This window comes from Lepisosteus platostomus, chromosome 9 (assembly GCF_059453375.1).
Source record: "Lepisosteus platostomus isolate fLepPlt1 chromosome 9, fLepPlt1.hap1, whole genome shotgun sequence".
Taxonomy (NCBI): domain Eukaryota; kingdom Metazoa; phylum Chordata; class Actinopteri; order Semionotiformes; family Lepisosteidae; genus Lepisosteus; species Lepisosteus platostomus.
The window spans coordinates 2273031-2292149 of NC_142619.1; the positions used below are offsets into that span (position 1 = coordinate 2273031).

At 50.1% G+C, this 19119-nt stretch overlaps 1 protein-coding gene across 1 annotated transcript in view; it reads left to right on the forward strand.

The window, feature by feature from the left end:
- The window catches only part of shank1 (SH3 and multiple ankyrin repeat domains 1), a 118634-nt gene that overhangs the window by 72642 nt on the left and 26873 nt on the right, over positions 1-19119 (forward strand). Inside the window, exons 16-21 of the mRNA XM_088646418.1 lie at positions 6538-6620; positions 7462-7586; positions 7762-7897; positions 9793-9873; positions 16354-16362; positions 17987-18013. Coding sequence (XP_088502544.1) covers positions 6538-6620; positions 7462-7586; positions 7762-7897; positions 9793-9873; positions 16354-16362; positions 17987-18013 — 461 coding nt within the window. The remainder of the gene's footprint in view (positions 1-6537; positions 6621-7461; positions 7587-7761; positions 7898-9792; positions 9874-16353; positions 16363-17986; positions 18014-19119) is intronic.

A 19119-nucleotide genomic window follows, 5' to 3' on the forward strand; every position in this document is an offset into this window, starting at 1 on the left:
GTGAACTTGCTGCAGTGTTCTAGACCCTGCTGAATGGGGTAGTTATATTGTACTGACCTGGAGTGAACTTGCTGCCGTGTTCTAGACCCTGCTGAATGGGGTAGTTATATTGTACTGACCTGGGGTGAACTTGCTGCAGTGTTCTAGACCCTGCTGAATGGGGTAGTTATATTGTACTGACCTGGAGTGAACTTGCTGCAGTGTTCTAGACCCTGCTGAATGGGGTAGTTATATTGTACTGACCTGGAGTGAACTTGCTGCCGTGTTCTAGACCCTGCTGAATGGGGTAGTTATATTGTACTGACCTGGGGTGAACTTGCTGCAGTGTTCTAGACCCTGCTGAATGGGGTAGTTATATTGTACTGACCTGGAGTGAACTTGCTGCAGTGTTCTAGACCCTGCTGAATGGGGTAGTTATATTGTACTGACCTGGAGTGAACTTGCTGCCGTGTTCTAGACCCTGCTGAATGGGGTAGTTATATTGTACTGACCTGGGGTGAACTTGCTGCAGTGTTCTAGACCCTGCTGAATGGGGTAGTTATATTGTACTGACCTGGAGTGAACTTGCTGCAGTGTTCTAGACCCTGCTGAATGGGGTAGTTATATTGTACTGACCTGGAGTGAACTTGCTGCAGTGTTCTAGACCCTGGTGAATGGGGTGGTTATATTGTACTGACCTGGAGTGAACTTGCTGCAGTGTTCTAGACCCTGGTGAATGGGGTGGTTATATTGTACTGACCTGGAGTGAACTTGCTACCATGTTCTAGACCCTGCTGAATGGGAGTAGTTACAGTATTTCAGAATGATGTGCAGGGAACGTTTTACAGTAGTCTAGACTCTGCTGAGTACAGAAGTTGTTGATGACCTGGAGAGAACATTTGACAATAGTCTGGATGCAGATGGGTACAGATGACATTCATTTTGAAGTCAGTTGGAGATAAGACAAAGATGGGAATGTTCACAGGGAGATGTGGATGGAAGAGACTGAATTTCTCTACGTTTATGCTACCGGATGTGTAGTCACTCTGTAGGTGATCCCTGCCGGGGTGTCTTGAGAGAGCAGGGGGCACTGGATGGGCACTGGGTTTCTTTACAGATCTCTCCCCCTCTCCTCTCTCCCCCTCTCTCTCTACCCCCTCTCCTCTCTACCCCTCTCTCTTCTACCCCTCTCTCTCCTACCCCTCTCTCTCCTACCCCTCTCCTCTCTCCCCTCTCTCTCCCCTCTCTCTCCCTTCTCTCCTCTCTCTCCCCTTTCTCTCTCCCCTCTCTCTCTCTCCTCTCTCTCCCCTCTCTCTCTCCCCTCTCTCTCCCCTCTCTGTCTCTTTCCCCTCTCTGTCTCTCTCCTCTCTCCCCTCTCTCTCCCCTCTCTCTCCCCTTTCTCTCTCCCCTCTCTCTCCCCTTTCTCTCTCCCCTTTCTCTCTCCCCTTTCTCTCTCCCCTCTCTCTCCCCTCTCTCTCCCCTTTCTCTCTCCCCTTTCTCTCTCCCCTTTCTCTCTCTCCCCTCTCTCTCCCCTCTCCCTCCCCTCTCTCTCCCCTCTCTCTCTCTCTCCCCTCTCTCTCTCTCTCCTCTCTCTCTCCTCTCTCTCTCCCCTCTCTCTCCTCCTCTCTCCTCCTCTCTCTCCCGTCTCTCTCCTCTCTCTCTCTCCTCTCTCCCCTCTCTCTCTCCTCTCTCCCCTCTCTCTCTCCCCTCTCTCTCTCTCCTCTCTCTCTGTCTCTCTCCCCTCTCTCTCCCCTCTCTGTCTCTCTCCCCTCTCTGTCTCTCCCCTCTCTCTCCCCTCTCTGTCTCTCTCCCCTCTCTCTCTCTCCTCTCTCTCTCTGTCTCTCTCCCCTCCCCCTCCCTCCTCCTCCTCCGTCTCCCTCTCTCTCCTCTCTGCTCCTCCGCCTGCCTGTCGCAGTCCCAGCGCCTCTCTCTCTCTCTCTCTCTCGCTCGCTCGCTCGCTCGTGCGGCTCTTTTCCTCCCGAGTAGGATGGGGGTCCACTCCGCAGGCCCCCCGTCTCGCTCTGCCTCCTGCCTGCCGGCGCCTCGTCTCTCTCCTGCCTCGGCTCTCTCTGCTGCTCTCGGGTGCCCCGCGTTCGCTCGGCCGCCGCTGTCGCCGCCGCCGCCGCCGTCGCCGGGGTGGGGGTCCACCCTGGGGGGTGGGGGGGGCCGCCCATGGCGGGGGTTGCCGCGGCGATGGGAGGAGGAGGAGGAGGAGGAGAGGGGGGGGGCGAGCTGGCTCTCTCCTCCAGCTGGCCTTCACTAGGCCCCCGGAACCGGAGCATCTGGTTCATCTACAGGTACCTCCGGCAGGGGGAGGAGAGGTGTGTGTGTGTGTGTGTGTGTGTGTGTGTGTGTGTGTGTGTGTGTGTGTGTGTGTGTGTGTGTGTGTGTGTGTGTGTGTGTGTGTGTGTGTGTGTGTGTGAGGGGGGGAGGGGCTCTGGGTCTGTGTGTCTCTGGATCTCTGTGTCTCTGGATCTGTGTTTGAGTGTTGTGTGTGTCTCTGGATCTCTGTGTCTCTGGATCTGTGTTTGTGTGTTGTGTGTGTCTCTGGATCTGTGTTTGTGTATTGTGTGTGTCTCTGGATCTGTGTTTGTGTGTTGTGTGTGTCTCTGGATCTCTGTGTCTCTGGATCTGTGTGTCTCTGGATCTGTGTTTGTGTGTTGTGTGTGTCTCTGGATCTCTGTGTTTGTGTGTTGTGTCTCTGGATCTGTGTGTCTCTGGATCTCTGTGTTTGTGTGTTGTGTGTGTCTCTGGATCTGTGTGTCTCTGGATCTCTGTGTTTGTGTGTTGTGTGTGTCTCTGGATCTGTGTGTCTCTGGATCTCTGTGTTTGTGTGTGTCTCTGGATCTCTGTGTTTGTGTGTTGTGTGTGTCTCTGGGTCTGTGCGTGTGTGGGGCTCTGGGTCTGTGCGTGTGTGTGTCTCTGGATGAGACAGTGTGTAAGTGAAGTGAGTGTTTTGTCGTTTTGTCTCAGCACTTATTGGTAGTGAGTCCAGATCTCCTATCCAGCCCAGGTAGAAGTCCCGGAGTCTGTGTGTGTCCGTGGGTGCATGTGTGTTTGTCGCAGCAGATACAGGTAGCAGCAGACTTGTAGCTATGAGATAGTGTTTGTTTGTCTGCGTAGGTAGAGGCCTGCTTGTGTGTTCAGGCAGACGAGCAGCAGGGACTGTGACGGGCCTGGTCTCTGCACAGTCACTGGGCTTCACGCTACGTGTGTGTCTGGCACTGGAGCACAATGTGGATTTCACAAATGAGAACAATGTGGCCTGTGTGTGTGTATACAGTATGTGTGTGAACTGCGTGTTGGTGTGTGTGAATATACTGCCTGTGTGTGGGTGTGTGTGTATATATACTGCCTGTTGGTGGGTGTGTGTGTATACTGCCTGTTGGTGTGTGTGTGTATACTGCCTGTTGGAGTGTGTGTATATATTGCCTGTTGGTGTGTGTGTGTATATATACTGCCTGTTGGTGGGTGTGTGTGTATACTGCCTGTTGGTGTGTGTGTGTATACTGCCTGTTGGAGTGTGTGTATATATTGCCTGTTGGTGTGTGTGTGTATATATACTGCCTGTTGGTGTGTGTGTGTATATATACTGCCTGTTGGTGTGTGTGTGTTTATACTGCCTGTTGGTGTGTGTGTGTGTATACTGCCTGTTGGTGTGTGTGTGTATATATACTGCCTGTTGATGGGTGTGTGTATATACAGTACTACCTGTTGGTGTGTGTGTGTATATACTGCCTGTTGATTGGTGTGTGTGTATATACTACCTGTTGGTGTGTGTGTATATACTGCCTGTTGGTGTGTGTGTGTTTATACTGCCTGTTGGTGTGTGTGTGTGTATACTGCCTGTTGGTGTGTGTGTGTATATATACTGCCTGTTGATGGGTGTGTGTATATACAGTACTACCTGTTGGTGTGTGTGTGTATATACTGCCTGTTGATTGGTGTGTGTGTATATATTGCCTGTTGGTGTGTGTGTATACTGCCTGTGGGTGTGTGTTTATACTGCCTATTGGTGTGTGTGTATACTGCCTGTTGATGGATGTGTGTGTGTATATATTGCCTGTTGATGGATGTGTGTGTATACTGCCTGTTGGTGTGTGTGTTTATACTGCCTGTTGGTGTGTGTGTGTTTATACTGCCTGTTGGTGTGTGTGTTTATACTGCCTCTTGGTGTGTGTGTTTATACTGCCTGTTGGTGTGTGTGTGTATACTGCCTGTTGGTGTGTGTGTGTATACTACCTGTTGATGGATGTGTGTGTGTGTGTGTGTACTGCCTGTTGATGGGTGTGTGTATATATACTGCCTGTTGATGGGTGTGTGTATATACTGCCTGTTGGTGTGTGTGTGTATACTGCCTGTTGATGGGTGTGTGTATATACTGCCTGTTGGTGTGTGCGTGTGTGTATATATACTACCTGTTGGTGTGTGTGTGTGTGTGTGTGTGTGTGTACAGTATACTGCCTGTTGGTGTGTGTGTACAGTATACTGCCTGTTGATTGGTGTGTGTGTATACTAACTGTTGATGGGTGTGTATATACTACCTGTTGGTGTGTGCGTGTGTGTATATATACTGCCTGTTGATTGGTGTGTGTGTATACTACCTGTTGGTGTGTATGTGTATACTGCCTTTTGATGGGTGTGTGTATATACTGCCTGTGTGTGTCTATATGTGTGTATATATACTGCCTGTGTGTGTCTGTAAGTGCGTACATACTGCCTTTATGTGTTTATATGTGTGTATACACTGCCTGTGTGTGTCTTTATGTGTGTATACACTGCCTGTGTGTGTCTAGATGTGTGACAGGAGGGGGACAAGGCTCTGCTTTGAGGGCGAGCACTGGTGTGTGAGGCTCTGGCCTGCTGGCTCCCTGCTCAGCTGTGTCCAGGTGCTGCTGGGCAGGTGAGGGCACAGGTGTGGAGAAGAAACGCCTGCGTGCGGAAACTGTAGAGCTGGTCCCATCTCGAGATCGCTGGGGCAGTCATACCCACACCTGTAGGCCACGGTTTCCCTCCATGGGAGCAGGGGTAGAAGGAGCTTGGTGTGTGTGTGTTCCTCTGATCATCTCTCATCTGTGTGTGTGTGTGTGTGTGTGTGTGTGTGTGTTGTGGTAGGAGGCTGTGCAGGAGAAGATGCTCAGAAGAATATGTTTCGGAGGCTGTGTCCGGGGGCTGAGGCGCGCGCTCGGTGAAAAGCAGGGAAAGACAGATGGAGGATTGTGTGTAGTGCACGAGTGTGTATCTCAGGTTGTGCACCAGGGAATTCCTGCGTGTTCTCTCCGTGGGTCTGGATCGGTACGATTCGCAGTGTGTGTGTGTGTGTGTGTGTGTTGGAACTGAGCTTTTCCTGGCTGCGCTGTTCGTACGCTGGTGCAGTTACCTCGTCTCTTGCCTTTTCCGTGTTCCAGTCCGGAGCGGAGACGCAGACAGGCTCCTGATCAGCCGACACAGTCCCAGTGACTGGAGCGCTGTGGGACTCAGGGAGTGCTTTCGAATGGCACATCGATTTCAGCCGACCGTCTGACACACTCATTAACTAACACACTGACAGTCTGACATGCTGACTGACACACTGATGCAGTGACAGTCAGACACGCTGACCAGCTGACACGCTGACTAACACACTGACCCTGACGGTCTGACACGCTGACCAACACACTGACACACTGACTGTCTGACACACTGACTAGCTGACACACTGACTAACACACTGACCCTGACGGTCTGACACGCTGACCAACACACTGATACACTGACTGTCTGACACACTGACCAGCTGACACGCTGACTAACACACTGACCCTGACGGTCTGACACGCTGACCAACACACTGACACACTGACTGTCTGACACACTGACCAGCTGACACGCTGACTAACACACTGACCCTGACGGTCTGACACGCTGACCAACACACTGACACACTGACTGTCTGACACACTGACCAGCTGACACGCTGACTAACACACTGACCCTGACGGTCTGACACGCTGACTAACACACTGACCCTGACGGTCTGACATGCTGACTAACACACTGACACAGTGACAGTCAGACACACTGACCAGCTGACAAGCTGACTAACACACTGACCCTGACGGTCTGACATGCTGACCAACACACTGACCCTGACGGTCTGACATGCTGACCAACACACTGACTGTCTGACACACTGACTAGCTGACACGCTGACTCTCTGAAACACTGATTGACTGACGCTCTGAATTTCTGCCATGCTGTCTGTCAGATACACGCTCACTTTCTGACATACCAGCAGTCTGACGCACTGTTTGGCTGTCCCTGACTGTAACACAACGACTGGCTCAGGCACCTGTTGACACACTTACTGACTGTCTGACACACTGCAGCACAAAACCGAACTGACATATTGACTGATATACCAGCTGGCTCGTTAAGGCCCGGGCTGAGTGACGCTGTGTGTCTCGGAATTTGAAAGGCAAATTGACAGGAACACAAAAAAAAAAGACAGTCGGGCAGCGACAGGGACAGCCTTTACTTAGGGTCCTAACAGCCTGTGTGTTCTTTTGTGTCCCTTAGTGATTACATCATCAAAGAGAAGACGGTGCTGCTACAGAAGAAAGACAACGAGGGGTTCGGCTTCGTCTTGAGAGGGGCCAAAGGTCAGAGGTCGCCTCGAATACCCCCCCCCCAGATACACTCCTTTGTTTTGATCGCTTTGGAAGACGACGTTTAGAGTAGACAGGTGCAGGTGTCGCAAGCTGCAGGACAGGGATGTAAAGTTGGAAGCAGTGGGTTTGAAGACCGGGCTGTTTATACTGTCTCATCATCGGGAAGCACTACCGAGCGAACGTCAGAATAACACCTTCGAAAGTGCAGGATTGAAATCACAGCGCTTTCAAGTTGTATACAACGCACTAGAAGGACCTAGTTTAGTGTACTGGGTGCAGTCAAGGTCACCTTCTCATTGACACACTTTGTGCTGCTCTGGAATCAGTCCGGAGAAAAGCACCCAGTAAGGAGAATCTCGGAAGGGCAGCTGTATGAACCCCTCTCTCTCTCTCAGTGCAGTGTTAATGTACTGGAGTGTCCAGTCAGTGTGTCTGTATTAACCCCTCTCTCTCAGTGCAGTGTTAATGTACTGGAGTGTCCAGTCAGTGTGTGTGTATTAACCCCTCTCTCTCAGTGCAGTGTTAATGTACTGGAGTGTCCAGTCAGTGTGTCTGTATGAACCCCTCTCTCTCTCAGTGCAGTGTTAATGTACTGGAGTGTCCAGTCAGTGTGTCTGTATTAACCCCTCTCTCTCTCTCTCAGTGCAGTGTTAATGTACTGGAGTGTCCAGTCAGTGTGTGTGTATTAACCCCCCTCTCTCTCTCAGTGCAGTGTTAATGTACTGGAGTGTCCAGTCAGTGTGTCTGTATGAACCCCTCTCTCTCAGTGCAGTGTTAATGTACTGGAGTGTCCAGTCAGTGTGTCTGTATTGACCCCTCTCTCTCTCTGTAGCTCAGACCCCTATAGAAGAATTCACTCCCACTCCAGCCTTTCCTGCTCTACAGTACCTGGAGTCTGTGGATGAGGGGGGTGTGGCCTGGAGAGCCGGCCTGCGGATGGGAGACTTTCTGATTGAGGTCAGCAGGAGCTCAGCTAGACCGGCCTCAGCGCTCACTGTTTTTACTCAGTGGTGGTCTTGCTGTGTCAGTGGAACTGCAGTCTTGATAAGCTGTGCCTGGAAGTCCTCTGTGCTGTTCCCTGACCTGCTCTCTCGGTCTGTCTGCGCTAACGCCCCCTCTCTGTGTCTGCCAGGTCAACGGTCAGAATGTGGTCAAGGTGGGCCACAGGCAGGTGGTCAACATGATCCGTCAGGGGGGCAACAGCCTCATGGTGAAAGTCGTCATGGTGACCCGCAACCCAGAGATGGAGGAGGCGTCCAGGAAGAAAGGTCAGTAGATCAGGAGACCAATACAAGAAGGAGTGGTGTTAGGGAGAGTTGTCCTGTACAGCCTGGTGCTGAAACACTAGAGGGAGCTGTCCTGTACAGTCTGGTGCTGAAACACTAGAGGGAGCTGTCCTGTACAGAGCAGTGCTGAAACACTAGAGAGAGCTGTCCTGTACAGTCTGGTGCTGAAACACTAGAGGGAGCTGTCCTGTACAGAGCAGTGCTGAAACACTAGAGAGAGCTGTCCTGTACAGTCTGGTGCTGAAACACTAGAGGGAGCTGTCCTGTACAGAGCAGTGCTGAAACACTAGAGAGAGCTGTCCTGTACAGTCTGGTGCTGAAACACTAGAGGGAGCTGTCCTGTACAGTCTGGTGCTGAAACACTAGAGGGAGCTGTCCTGTACAGAGCAGTGCTGAAACACTAGACAGAGCTGTCCTGTACAGAGCAGTGCTGAAACACTAGAGAGAGCTGTCCTGTACAGACTGGTGCTGAAACACTAGAGAGAGCTGTCCTGTACAGTCTGGTGCTGAAACACTAGAGAGAGCTGTCCTGTACAGCGCAGTGCTGAAACACTAGAGAGAGCTGTCCTGTACAGCGCAGTGCTGAAACACTATAGAGAGCTGTCCTGTACAGAGCAGTGCTGAAACACTAGAGAGAGCTGTCCTGTACAGTCTGGTGCTGAAACACTAGAGGGAGCTGTCCTGTACAGTCTGGTGCTGAAACACTAGAGGGAGCTGTCCTGTACAGAGCAGTGCTGAAACACTAGAGAGAGCTGTCCTGTACAGTCTGGTGCTGAAACACTAGAGAGAGCTGTCCTGTACAGAGCAGTGCTGAAACACTAGAGAGAGCTGTCCTGTACAGCGCAGTGCTGAAACACTAGAGAGAGCTGTCCTGTACAGACTGGTGCTGAAACACTAGAGAGAGCTGTCCTGTACAGTCTGGTGCTGAAACACTAGAGAGAGCTGTCCTGTACAGCGCAGTGCTGAAACACTAGAGAGAGCTGTCCTGTACAGTCTGGTGCTGAAACACTAGAGAGAGCTGTCCTGTACAGCGCAGTGCTGAAACACTATAGAGAGCTGTCCTGTACAGAGCAGTGCTGAAACACTAGAGAGAGCTGTCCTGTACAGTCTGGTGCTGAAACACTAGAGGGAGCTGTCCTGTACAGTCTGGTGCTGAAACACTAGAGGGAGCTGTCCTGTACAGAGCAGTGCTGAAACACTAGAGAGAGCTGTCCTGTACAGTCTGGTGCTGAAACACTAGAGAGAGCTGTCCTGTACAGAGCAGTGCTGAAACACTAGAGAGAGCTGTCCTGTACAGCGCAGTGCTGAAACACTAGAGAGAGCTGTCCTGTACAGTCTGGTGCTGAAACACTATAGAGAGCTGTCCTGTACAGAGCAGTGCTGAAACACTAGAGAGAGCTGTCCTGTACAGTCTGGTGCTTAAACACTAGAGGGAGCTGTCCTGTACAGCGCAGTGCTGAAACACTATAGAGAGCTGTCCTGTACAGAGCAGTGCTGAAACACTAGAGAGAGCTGTCCTGTACAGTCTGGTGCTGAAACACTAGAGAGAGCTGTCCTGTACAGAGCAGTGCTGAAACACTAGAGAGAGCTGTCCTTTACAGTCTGGTGCTGAAACACTAGAGAGAGCTGTCCTGTACAGTCTGGTGCTGAAACACTAGAGGGAGCTGTCCTGTACAGTCTGGTGCTGAAACACTAGAGAGAGCTGTCCTGTACAGTCTGGTGCTGAAACACTAGAGAGAGCTGTCCTGTACAGAGCAGTGCTGAAACACTAGAGGGCGCTGTCCTGTACTGAGTGGGAGATGTGTCATCATTAGAGATGCTGGTCATGTGTTTCTGTTTCTGAGGTCTTTCTCATCTTCTGTCTGCTGTCCTGCCAGTCCCCCAGCAGAGTAAGAGGCTGACCCCCCCAGCCATCGCCCTGCGCTCCAAGTCCATGACCTCAGAGCTGGAGGAGATGGGTAAGAGAGGGGGTGTGAACCACAGGAAGGTCTGCTGGGGGGGGCAGGGGAAGAGGAGGAGGGAGAGGGCGTGAGGGGAACAGAGGGAGGGGGGGCGGGTCTGTGGGTCACACTGGTGCCCTGGAACGGGGAGGGGAGAGAGTGAGACGCAGGAAGACAGAGGGGAATGGAAGAGTGAGACGCAGGAGGTGGGAGTGAGCAGCAGAGTGAGACACAGGAGACAGGGTGTGAGCAGGAGAGTGAGAGAGAGAGTGAGGCGCAAGAAACGGGGAGTGAGCAGGAGAATGAGAGAGAGTGGGGTGCAGGAAACAGGGAGTGAGCAGGAGAGTGAGAGGGAGTGAGGCGCGGGAGAGTGAGAGGGAGTGAGACACAGGAGACAGGGCGTGAGCAGGAGAGTGAGAGGGAGTGAGACGCAGGAGACAAGGTGTGAGCAGGAGAGTGAGGGAGAGTGAGACGCAGGAGAGTGAGGGGGAGTGAGACACAGGAGACAAGATGTGTGCAGGAGAGTGAGAGGGAATGAGACGCAGGAGAGTGAGGGGGAGTGAGACACGGGAGACAAGATGTGTGCAGGAGAGTGAGGGGGAGTGAGACACAGGAGACAAGATGTGTGCAGGAGAGTGAGAGGGAGTGAGCCGCAGGAGAGTGAGGGGGAGTGAGACACGGGAGACAAGATGTGTGCAGGAGAGTGAGGGGGAGTGAGACACGGGAGACAAGATGCGTGCAGGAGAGTGAGAGGGAGTGAGCCGCAGGAGAGTGAGGGGGAGTGAGACACGGGAGACAAGATGTGTGCAGGAGAGTGAGAGGGAGTGAGGCGCAGGAGAGTGAGAGGGAGTGAGACACAGGAGACAGGACGTGAGCAGGAGAGTGAGGGGGAGTGAGACGCAAGAGAGTGAGAGGGAGTGAGACACAGGAGACAGGACGTGAGCAGGAGAGTGAGGGGGAGTGAGACGCAGGAGAGTGAGAGGGAGTGAGGCGCAGGAGAGTGAGAGGGATTTAGGCGCGGGAGACAGGGTGTGAGCAGGAGAGTGAGGGGGAGTGAGCCGCAGGAGAGTGAGGGGGGGTGAGACACGGGAGACAAGATGTGTGCAGGAGAGTGAGAGGGACTTAGGCGCGGGAGACAGGGTGTGAGCAGGAGAGTGAGGGGGAGTGAGGCGCAGGAGAGTGAGTGGGATTTAGGCGCGGGAGACAGGGTGTGAGCAGGAGAGTGAGGGGGAGTGAGACACGGGAGACAAGATGTGTGCAGGAGAGTGAGAGGGAGTGAGCCGCAGGAGAGTGAGGGGGAGTGAGACACGGGAGACAAGATGTGTGCAGGAGAGAGAGAGGGAGTGAGCCGCAGGAGAGTGAGGGGGAGTGAGACACGGGAGACAAGATGTGTGCAGGAGAGAGAGAGGGAGTGAGCCGCAGGAGAGTGAGGGGGAGTGAGACACGGGAGACAAGATGTGTGCAGGAGAGAGAGAGGGAGTGAGCCGCAGGAGAGTGAGGGGGAGTGAGACACGGGAGACAAGATGTGTGCAGGAGAGTGAGAGGGAGTGAGACGCAGGAGAGTGAGGGGGAGTGAGACACGGGAGACAAGATGTGTGCAGGAGAGAGAGAGGGAGTGAGCCGCAGGAGAGTGAGGGGGAGTGAGACACGGGAGACAAGATGTGTGCAGGAGAGTGAGAGGGAGTGAGGCGCAGGAGAGTGAGAGGGAGTGAGACACAGGAGAGTGAGGGGGAGTGAGACACAGGAGACAGGACGTGAGCAGGAGAGTGAGGGGGAGTGAGACGCAGGAGAGTGAGAGGGAGTGAGGCGCGGGAGACAGGGTGTGAGCAGGAGAGTGAGGGGGAGTGAGCCGCAGGAGAGGGCGAGAGACTGTAGGCCAGTGTTGACCGCTTCCTTTGACACGGCTGATGTCTGGTTTCTCTCTGCCACACGGTGTCTTCAGAGCCGACACTACACTGCCACCTCCAGCACCCCCATGCCAGGTAACCCCGAAATACAGCGCCCCCCCTCTCTAACCCTCCTCCCTCTCCCCCCCCCCCCCCAGCTCCTGCGTTTACCTCCCCCTGGCCGACACACGGCATGACACACACCTCCTCGACCTGCCCTCCCGGACACACCCACACACCCCCCAGGCTCCCCTGCGCCCCTTCACTGCCCCCTGTGGACCCCAGCAGCCACAACACCCCTCACGCCCCCCTTAGCCTCTGACACTCTGCAGTAGACTCCTGAAGGCGCGCCTGAACCTCTGTCACCCCACTGTACCCCCCGAGCCTCCTGTGGACCCTGAAACAGGGGCTGTCTGTTTCTAGACAGCCGGGCGTCTCCCTCCCCCTGTAGACTCGGGATCGACTGCGGACACTGCCCCGCCCCCCTGTTTCGCCCAGTCTGCGCCTCTCCCCTGGACACCGCCGGCCTGCACGGGTCTGTACACTCAAACACTGTACCGCCAGTCTAGCGCTGCGTTGTCAGTCTCTGTGTAGATCAACACTGTGCACCCCCGCCAGCTCCTGCACTGCAGAGCCAGAACACATGGTACTGTGTACTGTACTGGAATACTGGAATACTGTACGATCCTCCTTTAATACTCCTATAATACACTAGTGAGAACCTGAGAACTCCTATAATACACTATTGATGCCCTGAGAACTCCTATAATACTCCTATAATACACTATTGATGCCCTGAGAGCTCCTATAATACTCCTATAATACACTATTGATGCCCTGAGAACTCCTATAATACTCCTATAATACACTATTGAGAACCTGAGAACTCCTATAATACACTGTTGAGAACCTGAGAACTCCTATAATACACTATTGATGCCCTGAGAACTCCTATAATACTCCTATAATACACTATTGATGCCCTGAGAGCTCCTATAATACACTATTGATGACCTGAGAACTCCTATAATACTCCTATAATACACTATTGAGGACCTGAGAGCTCCTATAATACTCCTATAATACACTATTGATGCCCTGAGAGCTCCTATAATACTCCTATAATACACTATTGAGGACCTGAGAACTCCTATAATACTCCTATAATACACTATTGAGAACCTGAGAACTCCTATAATACTCCTATAATACACTGTTGAGAACCTGAGAACTCCTATAATACACTATTGATGCCCTGAGAACTCCTATAATACACTATTGAGAACCTGAGAACTCCTATAATACTCCTATAATACACTATTGATGCCCTGAGAACTCCTATAATACTCCTATAATACACTATTGATGCCCTGAGAACTCCTATAATACTCCTATAATACACTATTGATGCCCTGAGAACTCCTATAATACTCCTATAATACACTATTGAGAACCTGAGAACTCCTATAATACTCCTATAATACACTATTGATGCCCTGAGAACTCCTATAATACTCCTATAATACACTATTGAGAACCTGAGAACTCCTATAATACTCCTATAATACACTGTTGAGAACCTGAGAACTCCTATAATACACTATTGATGCCCTGAGAACTCCTATAATACACTATTGAGAACCTGAGAACTCCTATAATACTCCTATAATACACTATTGATGCCCTGAGAACTCCTATAATACTCCTATAATACACTATTGATGCCCTGAGAACTCCTATAATACTCCTATAATACACTATTGATGCCCTGAGAACTCCTATAATACTCCTATAATACACTATTGATGACCTGAGAACTCCTATAATACTCCTATAATACACTATTGATGACCTGAGAACTCCTATTATGCTCCTATAATACACTGTTGATGCCCTGAGAACTCCTATAATACTATAATACACTGTTGATGCCCTGAGAACTCCTATAATACTCCTATAATATACTATTGATGCCCTGGGAACTCCTATAATACTCCTATAATACACTATTGATGCCCTGAGAACTCCTATAATACTCCTATAATACACTATTGATGACCTGAGAACTCCTATTATACTCCTATAATACACTATTGAGAACCGGAGAACTCCTATAATACTCCTATAATACACTATTGAAGCCCTGAGAACTCCTATTATACTCCTATAATACACTATTGATGCCCTGAGAACTCCTTTGATACTCCTATAATACACTATTGATGCCCTGAGAACTCCTATAATACTCCTATAATACACTATTGATGACCTGAGAACTCCTATAATACTCCTATAATACACTATTGATGCCCTGAGAACTCCTATAATACTATAATACACTGTTGATGCCCTGAGAACTCCTATAATACTCCTATAATACACTATTGATGCCCTGGGAACTCCTATAATACTCCTATAATACACTATTGATGCCCTGAGAACTCCTATAATACACTATTGAGAACCTGAGAACTCCTATAATACTCCTATAATACACTATGGATGCCCTGAGAACTCCTATAATACACTATGGATGCCCTGAGAACTCCTATAATACACTGTTGATGACCTGAGAACTCCTATAATACTCCTATAATACACTATTGAGAACCTGAGAACTCCTATAATACTCCTATAATACACTATTGATGCCCTGAGAACTCCTATAATACACTATTGAGAACCTGAGAACTCCTATAATACTCCTATAATACACTATGGATGCCCTGAGAACTCCTATAATACACTGTTGATGACCTGAGAACTCCTATAATACTCCTATAATACACTATTGATGCCCTGAGAACTCCTATAATACACTATTGAGAACCTGAGAACTCCTATAATACTCCTATAATACACTATTGAGAACCTGAGAACTCCTATAATACTCCTATAATACACTATTGAGAACCTGAGAACTCCTATAATACACTATTGATGCCCTGAGAACTCCTATGATACTCCTATAATACACTATTGATGCCCTGAGAACTCCTATAATACTCCTATAATACACTATTGATGACCTGAGAACTCCTATTATACTCCTATAATACACTATTGAGAACCTGAGAACTCCTATAATACACTATTGATGACCTGAGAACTCCTATAATACTCCTATAATACACTATTGATGACCTGAGAACTCCTATTATACTCCTATAATACACTATTGAGAACCTGAGAACTCCTATAATACTCCTATAATACACTATTGATGACCTGAGAACTCCTATAATACTCCTATAATACACTATTGATGACCTGAGAACTCCTATAACACTCCTATAATACACTATTGATGCCCTGAGAGCTCCTATACCCCCCTGTACAGCACAGTGTGTCCTAGACCCTTCCCTTCCAGAGTTTCACAGGGCTCACTCACTGCGTGCCCACAGACTCCTGTAGTGCTGCCCTGCTGTAACGTGTGCACACCTGTCTGTAGAGCGTGCTGGGCTGTTACGCCCTGAGGCCTCAGGGCACACGCTCCAGGGCGTCACACACGGGGGGGGGCTAAAGACCGGGGCTGTGAGCAGCTGGGGGTCCCTCTGCAGCCCCCGAGCGGGGGACCGGCTCCCCTTTCCCAGAATTCCCGCCGTCCCGTGCCGTAGAGACCGGACCAGCGGTTCTCGTCCGCAGACGTCCGCCAATCACAGCCACGGTTTTACACACAGGCTCGTTTCATGGAGCTGTGTGTAGGAGAACACGCACACCCAACATGCACACAGACACACACAACATGCACACAGACACTTACAGATGCACACACAACATGCACACAGATACACACAACATGCACGCAAACACACATAGATACACACAACATGCACGCAGACACACACAATATGCACACAGACACACACAGATACACACACAACATGCACACAGACACTTACAGATACACACACAACATGCACACAGACACACACAGATACACACACAACATGCACACACAGATACACACACAACATGCATGCAGACACACATGGATACACACAACATGCACACAGACACACACAGATACAAACACAACATGCACGCAGACACACACAGATACAAACACAACATGCACGCAGACACACACAACATGCACACAGACACACACAACATGCACACAGACACAACATGCACACAGACACACAGATACACACACATGCTCACAGACACACAAAGATACACAAACGACATGCATGCAGACACACAAAGATACACAAACGACATGCATGCAGACACACACAATTACACACACAACATGCACACAGACACACAAACATGCACACAGACACACAAACATGTACACAGACACACACTGCACACCCGCACACATACACACAAACGCAGACACACACATGCACACAGTGGAGATGGGCCAGTGATGTGTGTGTGTGCGGGGGTAAAATGGAGAAACTGCCCCAGACAGGCTCGTGTCTGTCCATGCGAGGTGTGGTCCCTGCAGGGTACCCTCTATAAGATCACACACCCCGACACAGGACAAGACCGACTGGAGAGGTCAGAGATACACACACTCTCTCCAGCACAAGGTACTAACCCCCTAACACAACTCCTCTGTCCCACCCTCTCTTACTGCTGACTGGACTGGGAACAGTGGAGAAAGGTAAGATTGATTCAGTGCATTTCACTCTCTCTCTCACTGTCTGACACTCATCTGTCTCTGTCTCTCAATCTGTCTCTCTGTCTCACTATCTGTATGTCTCAATCTGACTGTCTCTTTGTTTCTTCAAACTACCTGTCTTTGTGTCTGTTCATCAGTATGTACATGTACAGTGTGTGTGTATTACTGTACATAAACCTACAGTACATGTACAGTGTGTGTGTATTACTGTATATTCACCTACAGTACATGTACAGTGTGTATTACTATATATTCACCTACAGTACATGTGCAGATGTCTTACTGTATATTCACCTACAGTACAGTACATGTACAGTGTATATTACTGTATATTCACCTACAGTACATGTACAGTGTGTATTACTGTATATTCACCTACAGTACATGTACAGTGTGTGTATATTACTGTATTTTCACCTACAGTACATGTACAGTGTGTGTGTATTACTGTATATTCACCTACAGTACATGTACAGATGTATTACTGTATATTCACCTACAGTACATGTACAGTGTGTATTACTATATATTCACCTACAGTACATGTGCAGATGTCTTACTGTATATTCACCTACAGTACAGTACATGTACAGTGTATATTACTGTATATTCACCTACAGTACATGTACAGTGTGTATTACTGTATATTCACCTACAGTACATGTACAGTGTGTGTATATTACTGTATTTTCACCTACAGTACATGTACAGTGTGTGTGTATTACTGTATATTCACCTACAGTACATGTACAGTGTGTATTACTGTATATTCGCCTACAGTACAGTACATGTACAGTGTGTGTGTGTATTACTGTATATTCACCTACAGTACATGTACAGTGTGTATTACTGTATATTCACCTAAAGTACATGTACAGTGTGTGTGTGTATTACTGTATATTCACCTACAGTACAGTACATGTACAGATGTATTCACACCCCTGGTGGAACAGGAACAGGAAGTCCTGCAGGCTGGACAGGAACAGGAGAGCGATGATGAAACAGAGGCTCCCCTGGGGGGGTGGGGGGGGGGCTGGTGACCTGGTCCTGCCAGCTCCTCCGGTCCTCCGGTGGACTGAGGCTGACCTCCCCAGTGTCCGCTGGGACGGAGGGGTCTGGATCGCGGCGGTGCCGGAATGGCCACCTTCCCCCAGGACCGGGCAGAGGACGCCGGCGATCCCGGCACACGCTGGGGTTCGTGCTGTTCCGGCTCCTTCTTCGCCAGTCGCCCCCCGGCTTTCCCTCCTCTGTGGGCCCTGGGCCCTGTGCCTGCAGGAAATCCGTCCCGGAGGAAGATTCCCGTATCCCCGGGATCCCGCTGCCCCCGGAGAGCTTTCTGACCCCGGACCGTGGAGATGAGCCACAAGGCAGTGGGTGTGCCACCCGTGTGTCACCTCCTTTTGCACCCCCGGGGAAACAAGAGTTCCTTCCTTTAGTTCCTCTTACACGTCGTGAGAGGAGGATGTGATTGCCGATTTGTGTCTTTGGGTTCGTGGTGAAAGGAATACTTCGAATACTTCGAGGTTTATACTGTACTTATAGAGTATATTAGGCCACTAACTCTTCTCATTGACTTTATTGAAAACGCTGTTTTCTTTCTTTTCAGCTGCTTCTCCTTGGAAGAAAAAAACAGGTAATTCATTCATTCTTTAGCTTCACACTCCAGGTGTGTGTCTGTACAGTGTCTCCAGTAAGAGTCTGTACAGGTGTGTGTCTATACAGTGTCTCCAGTAAGAGTCTGTACAGGTGTGTGTCTATACAGTGTCTCCAGTAAGAGTCTGTACAGGTGTGTGTCTGTACAGTGTCTCCAGTAAGAGTCATATCACCAGCAGCCATATCACCCTGCAACTCACAACTGGCAACCCACTGAAGCTAAGCAGGTGTGAGCCTGGTCAGTACCTGGATGGGAGACCTCCTGGGAAAAACTAAGGTTGCTGCTGGAAGAGGTGTTAGTGGGGCCAGCGGGGGGCGCTCACCCTGCGGTCCATGTGGGTCCTAATGCCCCAGTATAGTGACGGGGACACTATACTGTAAACAGGCGCCGTCCTTCGGATGAGATGTAAAACCGAGGTCCTGACTCTCTGTGGTCATTAAAAATCCCAGGGCGCTTCTCGAAAAGAGTAGGGGTGTAACCCCGGTGTCCTGGCCAAATTTCCAATTGGCCCTTACTAATCATGGCCTCCTAATAATCCCCCTCTATGAATTGGCTACATTACTCTGCTCTCCTCCCCACTGATAGCTGATGTGTGGTGAGTGTTCTGGCGCACTATGGCTGCCGTCGCATCATCCAGGTGGATGCTGCACATTGGTGGTGGTGGAGGGGAGTCCCCATTACCTGTAAAGCGCTTTGAGTGGAGTGTCCAGAAAAGCGCTATATAAGTGTAAGCAATTATTATTATTATTATTATTATTACAGGTGTGTGTCTGTACAGTGTCTCCAGTAAGAGCCTGTACAGGTGTGTGTGTCTATACAGTGTCTCCAGTAAGAGTCTGTACAGGGGTGTGTGTCTATACAGTGTCTCCAGTAAGAGTCTGTACAGGTGTGTGTCTATACAGTGTCTCCAGTAAGAGTCTGTACAGGTGTGTGTGTCTATACAGTGTCTCCAGTAAGAGTCTGTACAGGTGTGTGTGTCTATACAGTGTCTCCAGTAAGAGTCTGTACAGGTGTGTGTCTATACAGTGTCTCCAGTAAGAGTCTGTACAGGTGTGTGTCTGTACAGTGTCTCCAGTAAGAGTCTG